The following is a 17,340-nucleotide window of genomic DNA, read 5'->3' as shown; positions in this document are numbered from 1 at the left end:
TCTTCGTTTCTGTGCGAGGGCTTTCTCTAGTTGTGGCAAGCGGGGGCCACTCTTCATCGCGGTGCGCGGGCCTTTCACTATCGCGGCCTCTCTTGTTGCGGAGCACAGGCTCCAGACGCGCAGGCTCAGTAATTGTGGCTCACGGGCCCAGTTGCTCCGGGCGTGTGGGATCCTCCCAGACCAGGGCTCGAACCCGTGTCCCCTGCACCGGCAGGCAGATTCTCAACCACGGCACCACCAGGGAAGCCCGGAAGAATCAATATTTTGAAAATGACTATACTACCCAAAGCAATCTACAGATTCAATGCAATCCCTATCAAATTACCAATGGCATTTCTTACGGACCTAGAACAAAAAATCTTAAAATGTGTATGGAGACACAAAACACCCCGAATAGCCAAAGCAGTCTTGAGGGAAAAAAACAGAGCTGGAGAAATCAGACTCCCTGACTTCAGACTCTATTACAAAGCTACAGTAATCAAGACAATATGGTACTGGCACAAAAACAGAAACATAGATCAATGGAACAAGATAGAAAGCCCAGAGATAAACCCACGCACCTATGGTGAACTAATCTATGACAAAGGAGGCAAAGATATACAATGGAGAAAAGACAGTCTCTTCAATAAGTGGTGCTGGGAAAACTGGACAGCTACATGTAAAAGAATGAAATTAGAACACTCCCTAACACCATACACAAAAATAAACTCAAAATGGATTCGAGACCTAAATGTAAGACTGGACACTATAAAACTCTTAGAGGAAAACATAGGAAGGACACTCTTTGACATAAATCACAGCAAGATCTTTTTTGATCCACCTCCTAGAGTAATGGAAATAAAAACAAAAATAAACAAATGGGACCTAATGAAACTTCAAAGCTTTTGCACAGCAAAGGAAACCATAAACAAGACGAAAAGACAACCCTCAGAATGGGAGAAAATATTTGCAAACGAATCAACGGACAAAGGATTAATCTTCAAAATATATAAACAGCTCATGCAGCTCAATATTAAAGAAACAAACAACCCAATCCAAAAATGGGCAGAAGACCTAAATAGACATTTCTCCAAAGAAGACATACAGATGGCCAAGAAGCACATGAAAAGCTGCTCAACATCACTAATTATTAGAGAAATGCAAATCAAAACTACAATGAGGTATCACCTCACACCAGTTAGAATGGGCATCATCAGAAAATCTACAAACAACAAATGCTGGAGAGGGTGTGGAGAAAAGGGAACCCTCTTGCACTGTTGGTGGGAATGTAAATTGATACAGCCACTATGGAGAACAGTAGGAAGCTTCCTTAAAAAACTAAAAATAGAATTACCATATGATCCAGCAATTCCACTACTGGGCATATACCCAGAGAAAACCATAATTCAAAGACACATGCACCCCAATGTTCATTGCAGCACTATTTACAATAGCCAGCTCATGGAAGCAACCTAAATGCCCATTGACAGACGAATGGATAAAGAAGTTGTGGTATATATATACAAGGGACTATTACTCAGCCATAGAAAGGAACGAAATTGGGTCGTTTGTGGAGACATGGATGGATCTAGAGACTGTCATACAGAGTGAAGTAAGTCAGAAAGAGAAAAACAAATATTGTATATTAACGCATATATGTGGAACCTAGAAAAATGGTACAGATGAACTGGTTTGCAGGGCAGAAATTGAGACACAGATGTAGAGAACAAACGTATGGACACCAAGGGGGGAAAGCGGCCGGGGGGTGGGGATGGTGGTGTGCTGAATTGGGCGATTGGGATTGACATGTATACACTGATGTGTATAAAATTGATGACTAATAAGAACCTGCTGTATAAAAAAATAAATAAAATTGAAAAATTAAAAAGAAAAAAGCAATAACCTAGTGCAATTATTGTAATTTTAAAAATAACAGGTGGTAGAAATCTAATTTATTTTGAGCATGGTGCTGATTAATAATTTTGTATACACTGTATCTATATATGTATGTACTTATGTACCTGATCATAATAGACAATATATGCTTGCTTATACATTTAGATTAATAAAGAGACTTCCCTGGCAGTCCAGGGGCTAAGACCCCAGGCTTCCACTGCAGAGGGCACGGGTTCAGTCCCTGGTTGTGGAACTAAGATCCTACATGCTACATGGCATGGCCAAAAAAACCAAAAAAAAACTTTGCTCTTCTTTTGTTTTCTTTTGTGGAGACTTCCTGTTTTTCACTTTAATGTCCCAGAATACCCAGGAATGGGTGCATATGCAGGGAATAAAGTGATAGGTATGGCCTTCTTGTTTAAAAATAGTACTTGCACCTCTTACAATTGCTTAACCAATAGCACGGCTTTATGGCACCACAGAAAGATCTTGTTCAAGAATCATGTCCAAGATTAAATCCTTGCTTTGCTATTTATTCGCTCTGTGCCTTTGGACAAGTTGTTTAACTTCTCTGGGCCTGTTTCCTCATTTATAACATGGAGTTGTTACCTATCTGCTGGATTACAAAAAGGGAGCAAAAGTTTCTTGGGTTTCCAGCCTTAGAGGGTTAATAAGGTGGAAAATAACGAGCCTACAGTCATTTTGTGGCTAGTTTTCCATCAACTCGAAGGCTGGAACTCCATGTGTAACATCCTCCTGCTCTACTTCCACAATCATTGCTCCTGATGATCAAGAAAGAGAAAGGCCTCACAAACTGTGGCTCAGTGCCATGAGCCACCCAGTTTAGGAGCTGCTGTCACCACAGCAACTGGCCCTGTGACTGCTGCTCTTGTCCATATTCCTTGTCCTCATTCCCTCTGAGACTTCTTAAATATTCTGCTCCATCCAGATGTTCACCTTCTCATTCAGAAAAACAGAATGGCTCGTTCTCCCTAGAAACCCAGCAAGCCCCTTTTGTACTCAGCGTTGGGCTTTCAGCCTATATAATCCTGCTCTTTCTCCTAGAAGTGCTGGGGTGATACTCAGTGACCCACATTTGATGATGCCATCCTGATGCCAGGGACAGTGCTGGGTGCTGGTGGAGGACAGGGATGACTAAGACACAGCTCCTGCTCTTCAGGAACCATTAGGCCTCTCCAGTCCTGGGGACTGTACACTATTAAGTTCAGTCCCCCAAATCAACCTGGGCAGTCATCTTCTCTTTTCCTCTTTTCCACTACTCCCACTTCAACTATTCAATCTCTCTTCTCTCTGCTTCCCTCTTCCCCATCTCAAACACGGCTCTCCTCTTTTTAGCTTCAGTGGCTGAGTGGCTGGAGGGACTAATAATCAAGATCATGAACTCAGAAGGAGAAACAAATCAGAACCATCTTCCCTAAACTAGCAAAGATTTAGGAAATGTACAGCCCCGCTCCTTTTATCAATTTTGTTTTCCTTCAACATAACCCATGCAAATAGTATTTTGTATAATTTATGAGGTTAAAATATCAAACAACCAAAAATTGTTTGCCTTTCAACTTGGGAGAAGGAAAGACGGGCTAAACTAATTTCTTTATAGTTCATTGCTTGCCACCAGGCAAAATTTATTCTACTCCTTTCAAATAGAAGGAAGTTGAGAACTGACCGGGTCAGGTACAGTGCTAAAAATTTTAAAGGCAGTGGTACATTTAATCCTCACAACTGTATGATATAGGTGTGATTATTAGCTTTTTTTTTTTAGGCTAAAATAAAAAACATAGGCCGAGAAAAAGTAAATGCTTTGCCAAGGTCATAGAGTTAGGAAATGTCAGAGAAGGGTCCATGTTTTTAAGCAGTGGGTAATACTACCTTTCATATCTATGCATATATAAAAACAGTATACAAAAAGCCCAGATGCTAAGCAAAGAAGAGGGAAGAAGATTAGAATGTCGTCCATGTGATATCTGGTTCATTGCTACACTAAGAACTGTAATAACTGCAGAATCTTGAGTATTAGCTTCATTGAACTTTCCAGCTCTTGAATCTTCATGTGGTGTGTTCATTTTAATTAATTCACTACAACAACAACAGCAATCAGATAGTCTAGAGTTTGTTTTTAAGACATTCATTCACCCATATTATTATAACAAAGCTCCCTGAGGGCAGGGACCTTTTCTTATTAATCTTTATATCCTCTACAGTATAATAGACCTCAAGTACATTTCTAATTGAAAAACCTCCCTGTAATAAAAGATTCCCAAATCCAGATGGTGCACATTTATTTCAAGCAATATTTACTAGAGCAATGCTCTATTTTCATAGAAGAATTAGTAGATCCCTCTGGTCTGCTTCTCTTCCACCATCATTGTTGTAGTTGTCATCATCATCATCATCATTGTGATCATCATCACAGCAACTACTGTTTATCGACTGTTTAGTGTATGCCAGTGATTTACATGCAATAACTCATTTAATCCTCATAACCGTATTATGAGAGAGACATTATCACAATCCCTACACTACTTTTGAGGAAACTGGAGCTCAAAATGGTTAAGAAACTAATCAAAGCTCGCAATAAAAATGGTGGAGCTAGCATTAAAAAATCACGTTTTTTTTTTAATTGAAGTAGAGTTGATTTACAATGTTGTGCCAATCTCTGCTCTATGGCAAAAAATCACATTTGTTTGACTCCATTCACCCTTTCAAAAATATCTATTGAGCACCTACTACATGCCAGACACTGTTTCAGGAACGGTGTTCAAAGTTCAAAAAGTACAAAAGGGTATACAGCATAAAGCCACTTCCCATCTCATTCACACTCCCCTCCCCTACATCTGTGCCACCATGCCATTCCCTTCTAAGCAACTGATGTTATCAGTTTCTTGGGACTTATAACTTCAGGTAGGAATTTCTCTTTTAGGTCAAACATCGGCATGATCAATATTTCCCACCCCTCCTGATAGTCTCAGACATCTTTGATGAGTTATCTGAAACAATTCAGTATTTCAGACCCATTTCACAGCTGGGGGAAAAATGTGTCCTCGGGAAGCCAGATTATGTTTTATCTGAGGTCATTGCCAAGCAAGAGAGTGGGTTCCTGTAGGCAGCTCACAGTGTCTTTACCATGAAGCACTTTACTCAGTTTTCTAGGAGGTGATCATCTCCAGCTCTTACTGATTCCCACACTTAGGATTTCCAGAATGTTTCCCCTCTACCTCTCTGAACTGAAGATTTCTTTATGACCCCCACAGTCCTGCTGAATAAGACCTGTGACTTCTTTGTGGTTGGGGCATCATGACATTTGTTGCCTTTTCCTTTTCTCAGAATCAAATCTTTTTTTTCCAGCTAAACTATTTTTTAAACATTTTTATTGGAGTAGAGTTGCTTTAAAATGTTGTTAGTTTCTGCTGTATTGTAAAGTGAATCAGTTATACATATACATATATCCACTTTTTTTAGATTCTTTTCCCATATAGGTCATTACAGAGTATTGAGTAGAGTTCCCTGTGCTATAAAGTAGGTTCCTATTAGTTATCTATTTTATATATAGTAGTGTGTATATGTCAATCCCAGTTCATCCCTCCCCCCTTTCCCCCTTGGTAACCATGTTTGTTTTCAGAATAGAATCTTTAGAGTGCTCCTTAGAGTTAAGGACAGGGGAATTTTATGCCCATAAGATCTCAAATGATTTCATGAAAATTAAAAAATCAGGACCAGGATCTAAACTGGCTTTAAATTTTTCTTCCGACATTTGGTTCCTTGGTAATAAACTTCTTCTTCCTCTCCTTTCTAGGGGGTGATTAGAAAGAAGGACACCTGCCTGGTGAAAAAATGCAAATGAGGGAACACAGGCTCCAGGGAAGTAGGTTGGTGTGCTGAATAGAAAGGGCCCATGGTCCACACAGCAAGAGTCCTGGTTCATCATTTCTGGTTCTTTCTCAAGGATTGTTGCCTGGGAGCTTAGATGAATATCCACAGATTTGGATTACATGTCAAAATATCACTTCTGACATTGTAGCCTTTGTTAAAATTATTATTCATGTGACATCCTTTCGTCATTAAAAAAAAAACATAACAGCTCTACTTAGATGTAATTCACACCATATAATTCACCCATTAAACATTTTTCTTTTCTGGATACTCTCAAAGTTGTGTAACTATCACTACAATAACTTCTAGAACATTTTCATTACCTCAAAAAGAAACTCTGTACCCATTAGCAGTCCACCCTTCATTTATCCCCAACTTCCTTAGCCCTAGGCAACCACTAATCTACTTTCTGTCTCTGTAGATTTGCCTTTTCTGGACATTTCATATAAATGGAATCATCTAATATGTGGCCTTTTGTGTCTGGCTTCTTTCACTTAGCAAAATGTTTAAGTTCACCTATGTTGTAGCACGTGTCAGTACTTCATACCTTTTTATTACCGAATAATATTCCATTGCTTGGATGTACATTTTATTTATTCATTTATCAGTGGATGGACATTTGAACTGTTTCCACTTTTTGGCTATCATGAATAATTCTACTATGAACATTTGTGTACAAGTTTTTGTATGGATAAATGTTTTCATTTCTTGGGTATACACCTAGGAGTGGAATTACTGGGTCATACAGTAACTCTATGTTTAACCTTTTTAGGAACTGCCAGAGTGTTTTCCAAAGCAGCTGCTTCATTTTACATTGCCACCAGCAATGTACAAGGGTTCTAAATCTACACATTCTTACCAACATTCATTATTTTGTTTTTTTATTTATTGTTGGCTGTGGAGTCCTCACCACTGGACCGCCAGGGAATTCCCGTTTAGTCATTCTTTTCTTTTTTTTGTTTTCTTTTTGGCCACACTGCACAGCATGTGGGATCTTAGTTTACCGACCAGGGATCGAACCTGTCCCCCCTGCAGTGGAAGTGCAGAGACCCAACCACTGGGCCGCCATGGAAGTCCCTATTTTGTTTTTTTAAAAAGAAATTATTATAGCTATCCTAGGAGGTATAAAGTGGTATCTACTTATGGTTTTGATTTTCGTTTCCCTGATGTCTAATGGTATTGAACAGTTTTTCACATGCTTATTGACCATTTGTGTATCTTCTCTGGAGAAATGTCTATTCAGATCTTTTGCTCATTTAAAAAATAGGGTTCTCTTTTTGTTATTGAGTTCTTCATCACTTTTTTAAATTGAGCAAATAAATATCATAAGCTCCACCCAAAGCTCAGTGGTTGCTAAAATTTACCCACATTACAGTGTTATGTAAAGTACATTACAGTATGTAAAATGTGAACACCACTGAATCAACATCGTGATGACTACTGCCTGTGTTTTCCAGAGCTCTGATCCCATTCATGACATGGACAAGATATTTCTTTTGATCGCAGTAGCATCTTTTAAGTTAGTAAAACCCTAAAACACTAATTAATTAGATTTTGTCAAATTTTAAATAAAATACAATACAGTGAAATAGAATTAAATGTTATAATAAAATCAATTCATGCTCTCAAGCTATAGCTCATTTGAAGTTTTACTTCTATGTACATTTAATTACTGAAAAGAAGTTGCAAAAAATTTACCTAAACTCCTACTAGATAAACTAGAGGTGAGAACCACATTCTCTTCTTACAAAGTTTGGTATCTTGCACAATAGTAGTGACTAACATAAATGGTGCCAAATTTTTAAAGTCTTCTTTAATTCAGAATATAATTAAAATCTCATGTAGCTTTATTGGTTTTAGTATCCAGCAGAGAAAAAATATTGAAACTCCAAGAGATTCTGAATTAAATAGCTACAACAGTTTTGTTTTATTAGTTCTGACTGGGTGAAAAAAAATTTTAAGGACAACTTTGGGAAAATCTAGTTCTTTTAGAGCCCCAGATGACTTTTAAAACAATAAAACAAACTATAAAACCTACACAAGTGATATTAAAAATTATGTAGTTCAATGAATGTGACATTCACAAATGTGGTTGTAATTTTTTTTAACTATAGCGAAATGAACACGGATCTGACGATTGGATTTAGAAGACGTGGTGTTATATAGCTTAACAGAATTAAGTGCTTCAATTTGCTGGTTAGGATTATGTAGCTGAGTTGGAATGTTATACCAATGCCTTATTAGATCCCCATCACCTCACAGGGTCTGTGCCTAAATCAAAGAAAGGAATGATGCTTCCTTTTCCTATATTGATTATTACCCTAGTATTTTAATATATACTTTTGGAATGTTTGTAGACTTAGATCTTTTTGGCTGGTGGCCGAGTCATGCACAGAATAAACTATAAACTCATACTATTTATGAAGATGGAGAATGAAGGCTGGCCAGTGATTTACTGTAAGGGCATTAAATGAGTTGGAGTAATCATCTCAATTACTTGCTAGGTAGGAGGGGCAGGAAAAAGGAGAAAAAGATGAGGGAGAAACATTTTGTGAGAAAATAATAATCACAGTTACCTGCTTAGTTTAAAACAGACATAACTTCTGAAGTCCTTTAACATAACAACTGTCCTTTCTTTGTCCCCAAATCCCGTCTCTGTCCTTGATACACAGAAGAATACACTTCACTTTCAGTCTCCCAGCACCTTCCTGAATTCTCCATCAGGCCATGTGAGGAGAATTATGGCTGGTGGAGGGGGCACGACATCAGACCAGACCCGAGAGAGACCGATGATTCGCAAATGGCCCTCCACAGATGGTTTCCAGGAGGAATGCACTACCTGAACTTGTATGCAGACTTAACAAATAATTCAAATAATTTTTAGCTTTTAAAAAAACCGAAACAGTGTTTTTATTTTTTAACATATAGATTCATACTTATTTTTAAAGTTTTTATATTAAAAAATTTCAAACCTACAGAGAAGCTGAAACTAGAACAATGAACATCTGTATACTCTTCACTTAAATTCACAAATAAATTTTCTAATTTGGTTTATCTCCCTCTTTGTGTATATACATATACACATATGTATATATTTGTGTATGTGTATCAATTGGAAAGTAAGTTGCAGATTTCATGACCCTTCACACCCAAATACCTTAGCTTGTACCTCCCAGAATAAGGACACTTCACCCACAATACCAATATCACACCTAAAACAATGAACATTAATATAATAATGTCATCTAACATAAAATCCCTATTCAATTTTCCCCTATTATCCCCCTAAATGTCTTTTAGAGCTTAAAAAAAATCCAGAATCCAATCAATTGGGGTGATACTCTGAGACCTTGTGAAAATCCTCATCCTCAACAATGTTTCACTTGATGGTTTTGGATGATTCTTGAATGAATTAATACATTTTCTGATTTTATCAATGTTTCCACATTTGTTAGCTAGCATTCTTCCAGCTTTACCATCTACCATCCCTTTCTCTCTCTGAGTATCACTATGAACAGTAATACTATGAACTCTTGTAATCCATAGTTTTGATGCTTATTACCCCAAATTTGGCCAATGGAAAACCCTTCAAGCCGGTTCCTGTTTTCTGTCTGTGGTTTCTGGCACAAGATACCTGGAGCTCACCTTGTACGTTTCCTGCCCCAGACCTAGAATCAGCCACGGCTTCAAGGACCTACTTATACGATGAATAGGTCACACATCCACACAGTTCAATTCTCCAAAGAGTCACAAAGTGTACAGTACATTCTCCCTCCATCTCCACCTCTCTCTTCACAGACAGCCAATGTTTTTAGGTTTTTGTGTATCCTTCCAGAGATAGTTTGTATAATAAAGGCACAAATATTCTTACCTTCTCCCAACGTTTTAATTGAAATGATAGCATATTACACTTGCTGTGTTTGTCTGTAGCTCTTGTCTGTCGTCAGATTTTGAAAGACGCCTATGACCCCAACCCAAAAAGATCAGAAACCTTTAGGTTAAGCCCTAATTGTTTCAGATGAGAAAAGCTCAGGGAGGGTGACTTGAAAAGTTGTATTCAGGACACTCACATGTTATTCCCTGGACTTGAAATGTTAGTTCCTCTCTAGGCTCCTAGACACCTACTCATTTTTCAAACATCACTTCCTTGGGGAACACTTTCTCTTCCTTAACACATCTCCCTCACCCAACTAGGTGGTGTCCGCTTGTTATAAGGTTTCAGGTTATCACGTACTTCTCCTTCCTAGCACATATATAAGTCACTGTATTAAAATTTGTTTCCTGCCACTGCGAGGACAGGAACTACATCTGTTCTGTTCACTGCTGGCACACAGTAGTTGCTCAACAAAAAAAGTGCGGACTGAAACTTGAACTCAGGCCATCCGGCTTCCAGCCCACTCTTCCTACTGCCTTCCCACTGCAGTCGGAGCAATAATCCCAAGATGTAAATAAAAACTCTCAATAGAAAAAGCCGGGAAGTTTTTTCATTTCCACGATTAATGGAGGACCTTGGCAGAAACCGCTCACCGCGAGGTGTGACGGCCGCAGGAGGGCGTCAATCAAGAAAATGCCCCCTTGCCCCGTAGGCGAGTGGAGCCGCACAGAGCTGAGGCCACACCGGGTACCGTCACAGCTTCAATAGCAAACACGTGCAAAAAGGGAAAGCGGGGCTGCGCGCAGCTGCGATCTCCCAGGACCCGGGGATAGGGGACAGGGAGCAGCCCCCACAGGGTCAGAGAAGACTGCACAGCTTCTGCCTGGCGCCGTTGGATGCAGGCCTTCCCTTGATTCCTGCCCGAAGGGACTTCTGCCAGCGTCCCCGGGGAAGTGTCTGAGTCCCGGGGCCCACAGATGAAACGGGCTAGAGAGCAAGAGTCCGCAGCACCTGAAGTCTAATCGTCCTTACCACGCTGGGTCGCAGGCAAGGGCCGTGGATCTCTCTCCTTGGAGTTGCCCCAGGAACCCAGGGCACTCTCTCCCGCTAGGAGCACTCCCGAGACGCCCGGGGCAACAGCCAATGCTACCGTTACTCCAGGGAGCGCGCTGACCACGGAGAGTGCTCTCAGGCCTGCGAAGGCGCGGCCCGACCAGGGGCCTCTACGCCTGCGGGGCCCGAGTCCAGTCGCCCCTTGCCTGGGCCGGCTACCGCCTCCCCGGTCCCGGGCCTGGACCAGTGCCCCCGAGTTTCGGCGGAGATGCCTCGCCGCCGGGGCTAGGGCCGGTTGAGGCCGCCTTCCAGGCAGCTGCTTGCCTCGCGCCTCGCCTGACGGACGCGGCCCTGGGCTTCCTTCGAGGGCGTCCCGGGGCAGGGTGCCTGGAGCCCCGAGCGTCGGCGGCGAGGGCACAGCTGAGCGCAGGGTCCTAAGAGCCTGGGAGCAAACGCGTCCCGGGGGCGGAGACCTCGGCCGGCGGGGGCGGGCCAAGGGTGGGGGCGGGAGACGGCTCCGGGGGCTCCGCGCCATTGGCCGCAGGGCCCAGCGGCAGGAAGGGGCCAGAGAGCGCGGCCCCACCCCGCGGCCGGCAGAGCCTATAGCCGGGAGCGCGGAGCGCGGATAAATGTAGCGCCGCGGCGCGGGCCAGCAGCTCTCCGAGGGCCCGGAGCGCGGTGGAGCCATGCAGTACCCGCACCCCGGACCGGCGGCAGCGGGCGCCTTGGGGGTGCCGCTCTACGCGCCCACGCCGCTGCTGCAGCCAGCGCACCCGACGCCGTTCTACATCGAGGACATCCTGGGTCGCGGGCCCGCCGCGCCCACCCCCACGCCCACGCTGCCGTCCCCCAACTCCTCCTTCACCAGCCTCGTGTCCTCCTACCGGACCCCGGTATACGAGCCCACGCCGATCCACCCCGCCTTCTCGCACCACTCCGCCGCCGCGCTGGCCGCCGCCTACGGACCCGGCGGCTTCGGGGGCCCTCTGTACCCCTTCCCGCGGTCGGTGAACGACTACACGCACGCCCTGCTCCGCCACGACCCCCTGGGTAAGGCGGCCGGGGTCATGGCGGGGCCGAGCCCGGGCGGCGGCGAGAAAGGCGCCACCCGGCAGGTGGCAGCGCCCAGGAGGCGGCGGGGGCGGAGGGGAGGCAACAGAAAGTTGTGGCAAAAGAGATTGAAAAGCGGCTGTCGGGCGCGCGCGGGGGACGGCAGGCGCGGGCCCCGGCGGCGGGCAGCCCAGTCTGCCCGCACCATGACTCAGATTGGTTTTCCTGCACCTTGCAGGCGTCGGGGCGCGCGGGCCCGGGCCGGACCTCGGGCGCTGCCGCTGGGGCCCGCGGCTGGAGGAGTCCTGGGGGCGCGTGTCGCCCGGGTGGGGCTCCCTTAGCTGGAGGGACTGGGAAGGGAGAGCCAAAGCGCCCCGGGCCGCCCCTGCGGGGCAGGGATAGCTGCCGGGCCGGGGTGGTTACGGGGCTGGACCTGGTTCAACAAGCTTGTGCAGTGAAAGAGCCTGACCCTTTCCGTTCATACAGGAAATCTTGAGTTCTCGATAGGAGTAAATCTGGTTTCAGAAGCTGTTAAGTGTTTTCCTGGCTGCATGAAGCAGACCCTTCCCCCGGAGTAGTGCACGCTGCTGATTATTTTATCGACATCCTCAATACAGACAAATTCAGGAAACACTCGACTTCTGATAGCCGGGATCCGTTTTTCTGATATTGTTCATTTCCTCTGTGTGGGATGTGACTTTATGGCAGCTAAAATAACCAGTTGCTTCCCTTTTTTTTTTTTTTTTTGAGGCTGTTTTGCCCCAGTCTGAATCCTGACGTAAGCAAAATCTCGAAAAAACAACATTGCCAACTTTCAAAGCATTTAGCGCAGGCCTGCAGACCCACGGACAGACGGACGGACTGACCCACACGTCTTTGGAATAGGAAGGGCAGCGCGGACACGTTGGCCGTATAGAGTTTGCGGGACTTGTCCCCTCAGTGCGTGGCCTAAGAAATAAGCCACCCGTGATCTGCGCTCCGGGTGGCCCTTGGTGCCCCCGGGTAAATAAAACGGGGCTCCTTGCCTTGGGCCGCCAGGGTTTTAAATCTACTCTGTTATTGGCAGCTTCTGCAGGCACCCTGGAGACAACTAACATATTAATTAATTGACATTTTAATGTCATCAATATTATGGTGTGGCCCCTCACTCAGTTCTCCACCTTCCTTTCTCATCGCTAGAGATTTGGGGGGAATTATATTTTAGTTCTTTTTTTTTTAAGTTATTATATTGTGTTTTTGATTCCATTCTTGAGGGTTTGATGGCGCAGGCCCGGTGCGGCTCTGTTTGCCTTCTGGGCCCCGAGGGGGACCCTCAGCCAGGCCGGGCCTGGGGGCAAACGTTTTCACAGAGCGCGCCCTGGGTTTCCTTGGGTTACTGCTGGGACTGCGCAGGAGGAAGCAAAGGGTTTTTCGAGATAGACCAACAGGAAACACATTGACGGAAATGTTGCCATAGCCCACGGGGTGGCTCTAACTGGCCGCCCCCACCAGCCGGGTGTGAAATCAGAGGAGGCCCGGCGCCCTCCAGCCAGGATTGGAAGCTCCACGCGCCCTGAAGCTTGCTCTCGGACCGGAGGGCTTCCGTTGTAGCCAGGCCGCCGGCCCCTGGCAGCAACGCCTTGGCTAGTGTGACAGACCCCCCTCTTCCCCAACCTAACGGGTATTTGGAAAGTGCGGTTCACCAAGGGAGAGGACCTCTCTGCAGGTCCTCTAGACTAAAAAAGTTGTGTATAAATTTTGAGAGCGACTGATTAAAGAGGGTCATGGTATTTTAAGCTCAACCTAGAGTCGGTGTTCTTTTGGGGATCAAAATAATTGTACCTAGCCATGGGTGTGATGGTGGTGTGTGTCTGTGAGCATACACGTGTGATCTTTGTGCACATGCCGTGTAGGTGTGTGACTTTGGTTGTTCCTGTGTCTCTGGGTATGATGTGTATTGGTGGGAGCGTGTTGGGCCCACGTCTCAGGGGGTATACGTGAATGTGTCTGCTTGAGTGTCCCGTAGCCTCCCCTCGCCTTCTTTGTCATCCCCAGTGCAGGCAGGTCCGGGTGGGCCACGCCGCTTCAGGGCCCTCACTAACCGTCCCTTTTGCCCGCAGGCAAACCCCTGCTCTGGAGCCCTTTCCTGCAGAGGCCTCTGCATAAAAGGAAAGGCGGCCAGGTGAGGTTCTCCAACGACCAGACCATCGAGCTGGAGAAGAAGTTTGAGACCCAGAAATACCTCTCCCCGCCCGAGAGGAAGCGTCTGGCCAAGATGCTGCAGCTTAGTGAGAGGCAGGTGAGCTCGCTTGCGGGGCGCAGGCAGGCTCCTGGGGCGGGGGTCGCGGGGCAGAAGGGAGACAGTGGAGCCACCGGGAGCTCTGGCGCGCCTGGAGCGCTGGTAGGCTCAGCAGCTCCTGAACGGCTTCTCCCCTCCTCCCCAGGTCCCTCGGGATTCTGGGCTCCTGGCAAGTTTTCTTTCTGTCTTCCCTGTAGGTCAAAACCTGGTTTCAGAATCGACGCGCTAAATGGAGAAGACTAAAACAGGTATTGACATGGTTCTGTTTCTATGGAAATAAATATTTTTATCCTGTTATCTCAATGCGAGGCCTGTTACAGGTTGTATGCAAAAGTCATTTGAGGGACTATTTAACCTCTTCACCTTGATTAAAAAGGCAAATAGTCCTGCTGAAATTCAGGATGAGTTGTTCAGGCGGCAGTAATGCTAAAAGCACCTAATGCGGTTCCTATATCAATTATGCTTGGGTTTTCACACACTGGCTAGTAAAACTCCCAGCTAATTGTTTTATAAACCCCATATGTTGTTTATCTAATTAACGCAGGAAAGATAAAGTAATTGACAGTAAATGACTTAAGCAGTTATCTTTGGGAGAAAATTGTTTCTTTTATTTACACAGCCACAATAAAACTAGGCAGAGCTCAAGGGTAAATATAAGGAAATAAACACTTTTAAGTCTTGTTTGCACTGTTTTTTAGAAGAATTAAATATCAAAGTGTTTAAAAATTATTTTCCCTCTAATTCTAGCTCTTAAAATGAATATAAAAACAGTAAGAGAATATCCAAGCCTGTTTGAAAGGCAGCTTAAACTTTCTAACAGTCTTTCTTCCAATGACCTTGTTACGCAATATGTGATAAAAAGTAAAGGCTAATTCAGTTTTTAAAGAAGCTCTGTTGACTTAAAGCTAAAGATTTGTTTTTGATGTCCTAATCTGGATGTCTTCTCCAAAGTTATCTGACAAATGCTGAATTTTTCATTTGCCAGTCTATATACGGTTTATAATAAATGAAATAGTTTTGAAACAATAATGAGTGGGGAAATTGAAAGCAGCATGCATTTTAAAATTTAGCGATAAATTTCACATTCCCTCTCAATATCTGAACTTGTGACTTGTTACATAGTTGTAAGCTTGGTAAATCTATTATTCTATAGTCTTGCTTTAGAAAAAAAAACCTTAGCAGTATATCATAATATTTCCTCATAGTGTCTATGTGCATTTTAGACAAAAACAGGATTAAAAATTTACTAACTTATTTGGTTCTTGGTCAAAGGTAGTTTACCAGGGACTTTAAAAACAGTGGTTCCTATGTAATATGGGAATATTTTCCAGAAATTTCCTCCAGATTTTTTAAGTAAATTATATTTGTCTCCCTTTCCAGTTAGCAACATTCTTCCAGTTCTGCATTTTTTTCTTTGCCATGATTGTGTAACTTGCTACATATATTTATGTGTGTATATGTTTGTGAACTTACTCCAGAAAATGCATAAAAAAAGGATTCAATCTAATAATTTTGAAACTTTATCCTTAATTCACTATTTAGCATTCATATTTTTTAAATGTCGGAAGACTTTGTTAATTGGCAAGGTTTAAATATTTGAAGAATAAAGATAGTGTGTATCTGTAGTGATCTAATTTCTTTTTCTCCCTAAACTTTTAAGAACCTTGAGACCATGGGTCTGGGCTGGAGTTAAGCCTTCATTTGACATAACACATTTACATTTATATTTGTGATTGGTTGTTCTTATCTGGCAAGAGTTTAATCTTTCTCTGGATATGACAGGAACTTTATTTCTTCCAAAGTGAGAAAGAAGCACAAGTATGTATTTTCTGAATAAAAATATACCTGAAAGCAGTTGATAAACTAAAAATTAAAAAGATGATAGAAGATGAAAAGACATTTGATTTATGTCTCTCACGTCTTCATATCTCATGATCCCACCAATCTCCATTTTCATCCTCTTCATTCAGGAGAACCCTCAAAGCAATAAAAAAGAAGAACTGGAAAGTTTGGACAATTCCTGTGACCAGAGGCAAGACAGTGAACAGAATAAAGGTGCTTTGGATAGCTCTCAGTGTTCGCCCTCCCCTGTCTCCCAGGAAGACCTTGAATCAGAGATTTCAGAGGATTCTGATCAGGAAGTGGACATCGAGGGTGATAAAGGCTATTTTAATGCTGGATGATGACCACTGACATTGGCATGTTCAGAAAACTGGGCTTTGGAATAACATTTGCTACAGAAAATCTCCATAGATGAACCGGAAAACTATATGAGAAAGGGAATCAATTTTGGGTATTCTGGAAACCTAAAATGTTTGGTGCACTGGCTAAATAACAAACACAATGAAACCTTAATTTTGACTTAAATAGTTTATGAACTGATTTTAGATTGTATGATAAAGGGACTCTTCACTGATTAAATTCACCCCCTTTTTAGAAAGTAACTTGTTTTTTCTATTTATAAAAAGTAATTTTGAACTTTTTTGTTAAATTTTTAAGTTATAACTTTAAAGATTTTAATAGGAATTTCTTGAATGATTTTTCTATAACCTGTTTCTACATCCCACTTAATGGAAAAGTAAAGGGACATCCCAAATCCAGAGGTATGCCTTGGAAAGGGGGCCCACAATTCAGGCAGCCTTGTAATATTTTAAAGGAAACATTCCTTACTTTTTTGTTACATTCTTACACTGCTGCCTTAAATCCAAAACCATCTCAGAGCTCTTGTCTCGGGGATGCATGTGTTCTTTTTGTCAGAGAGATATATAATCAATATAAGTTGATAATCTTAAATGCTTGTTTTGCACTGTCACTTAGAACCTCTTTGACCAAGGTGTTAAGGGGATAGTACAGTCCAGTTCAAGCAGAGAAACTGACTCTGATTCAGTGACTAAAATTAATCACAGATGAACTAGAAGTAGCAGATTAATTAAATGTAAGTAGATTGTAGATATTGTGTTTTATATTAAACAGTGTTTATAATGTGTGTATATATAATTGTTCACTGTAAAAAAGACATGGCCAAAATGGTTTGTTTGTTTTTTTTAAATGAGTAACTTGTATATAAAATAAATCCGTCGGTGGGATGACTGACCTCTTTGGACCTCTCATTCTTCGATTAAAACAAACCCACACCTTTTCTTCCAGCGCCTGGGGTGACTGGCGCGGTGCTGGGCGCTGGGGCCGGGGCTGGGGCGTGGGGTCCTGCGCAGGAGCGTCTGGCGGTGCGTCTCGCCGGCGCTCCTGCGGCTCGTGGCTCCTGGCGTCCTGGGGGCGCGGTTCTGGGGCTGGCACCTGAAAGGTAGATGTGAGCCTTTCCCCG

General features: G+C 43.3%; 1 protein-coding gene across 1 annotated transcript; it reads left to right on the top strand.

The window, feature by feature from the left end:
- Positions 1–11,294: 11,294 nt before the first annotated feature.
- HHEX (hematopoietically expressed homeobox) lies at positions 11,295–17,034 on the top strand. Its single transcript, XM_061195114.1, has 4 exons — positions 11,295–11,740; positions 13,840–14,018; positions 14,216–14,266; positions 15,989–17,034. Exons 1-4 carry the CDS (start codon positions 11,377–11,379, stop codon positions 16,199–16,201), a joined length of 807 nt encoding a protein of 268 aa, XP_061051097.1. The 5' UTR covers positions 11,295–11,376; the 3' UTR covers positions 16,202–17,034.
- The last annotated feature ends 306 nt before the right edge of the window (positions 17,035–17,340 follow it).

This window comes from Eubalaena glacialis, chromosome 1 (assembly GCF_028564815.1).
Source record: "Eubalaena glacialis isolate mEubGla1 chromosome 1, mEubGla1.1.hap2.+ XY, whole genome shotgun sequence".
NCBI lineage: Eukaryota > Metazoa > Chordata > Mammalia > Artiodactyla > Balaenidae > Eubalaena > Eubalaena glacialis.
The sequence above is the reverse complement of the archived record's forward strand: the minus strand, read 5'-3'. Positions and strand labels throughout refer to the sequence as shown.

Coding starts and splice junctions, on each gene's coding strand:
- HHEX (XM_061195114.1), top strand. CDS start 11,377: ATGCAGTACCCGCACCCCGGACCGGCGGCAGCGGGCGCCTTGGGGGTG. Junction 11,741..13,839: donor GCTCCGCCACGACCCCCTGG/GTAAGGCGGCCG, acceptor TTTTGCCCGCAG/GCAAACCCCTGCTCTGGAGC. Junction 14,267..15,988: donor AATGGAGAAGACTAAAACAG/GTATTGACATGG, acceptor CTCTTCATTCAG/GAGAACCCTCAAAGCAATAA.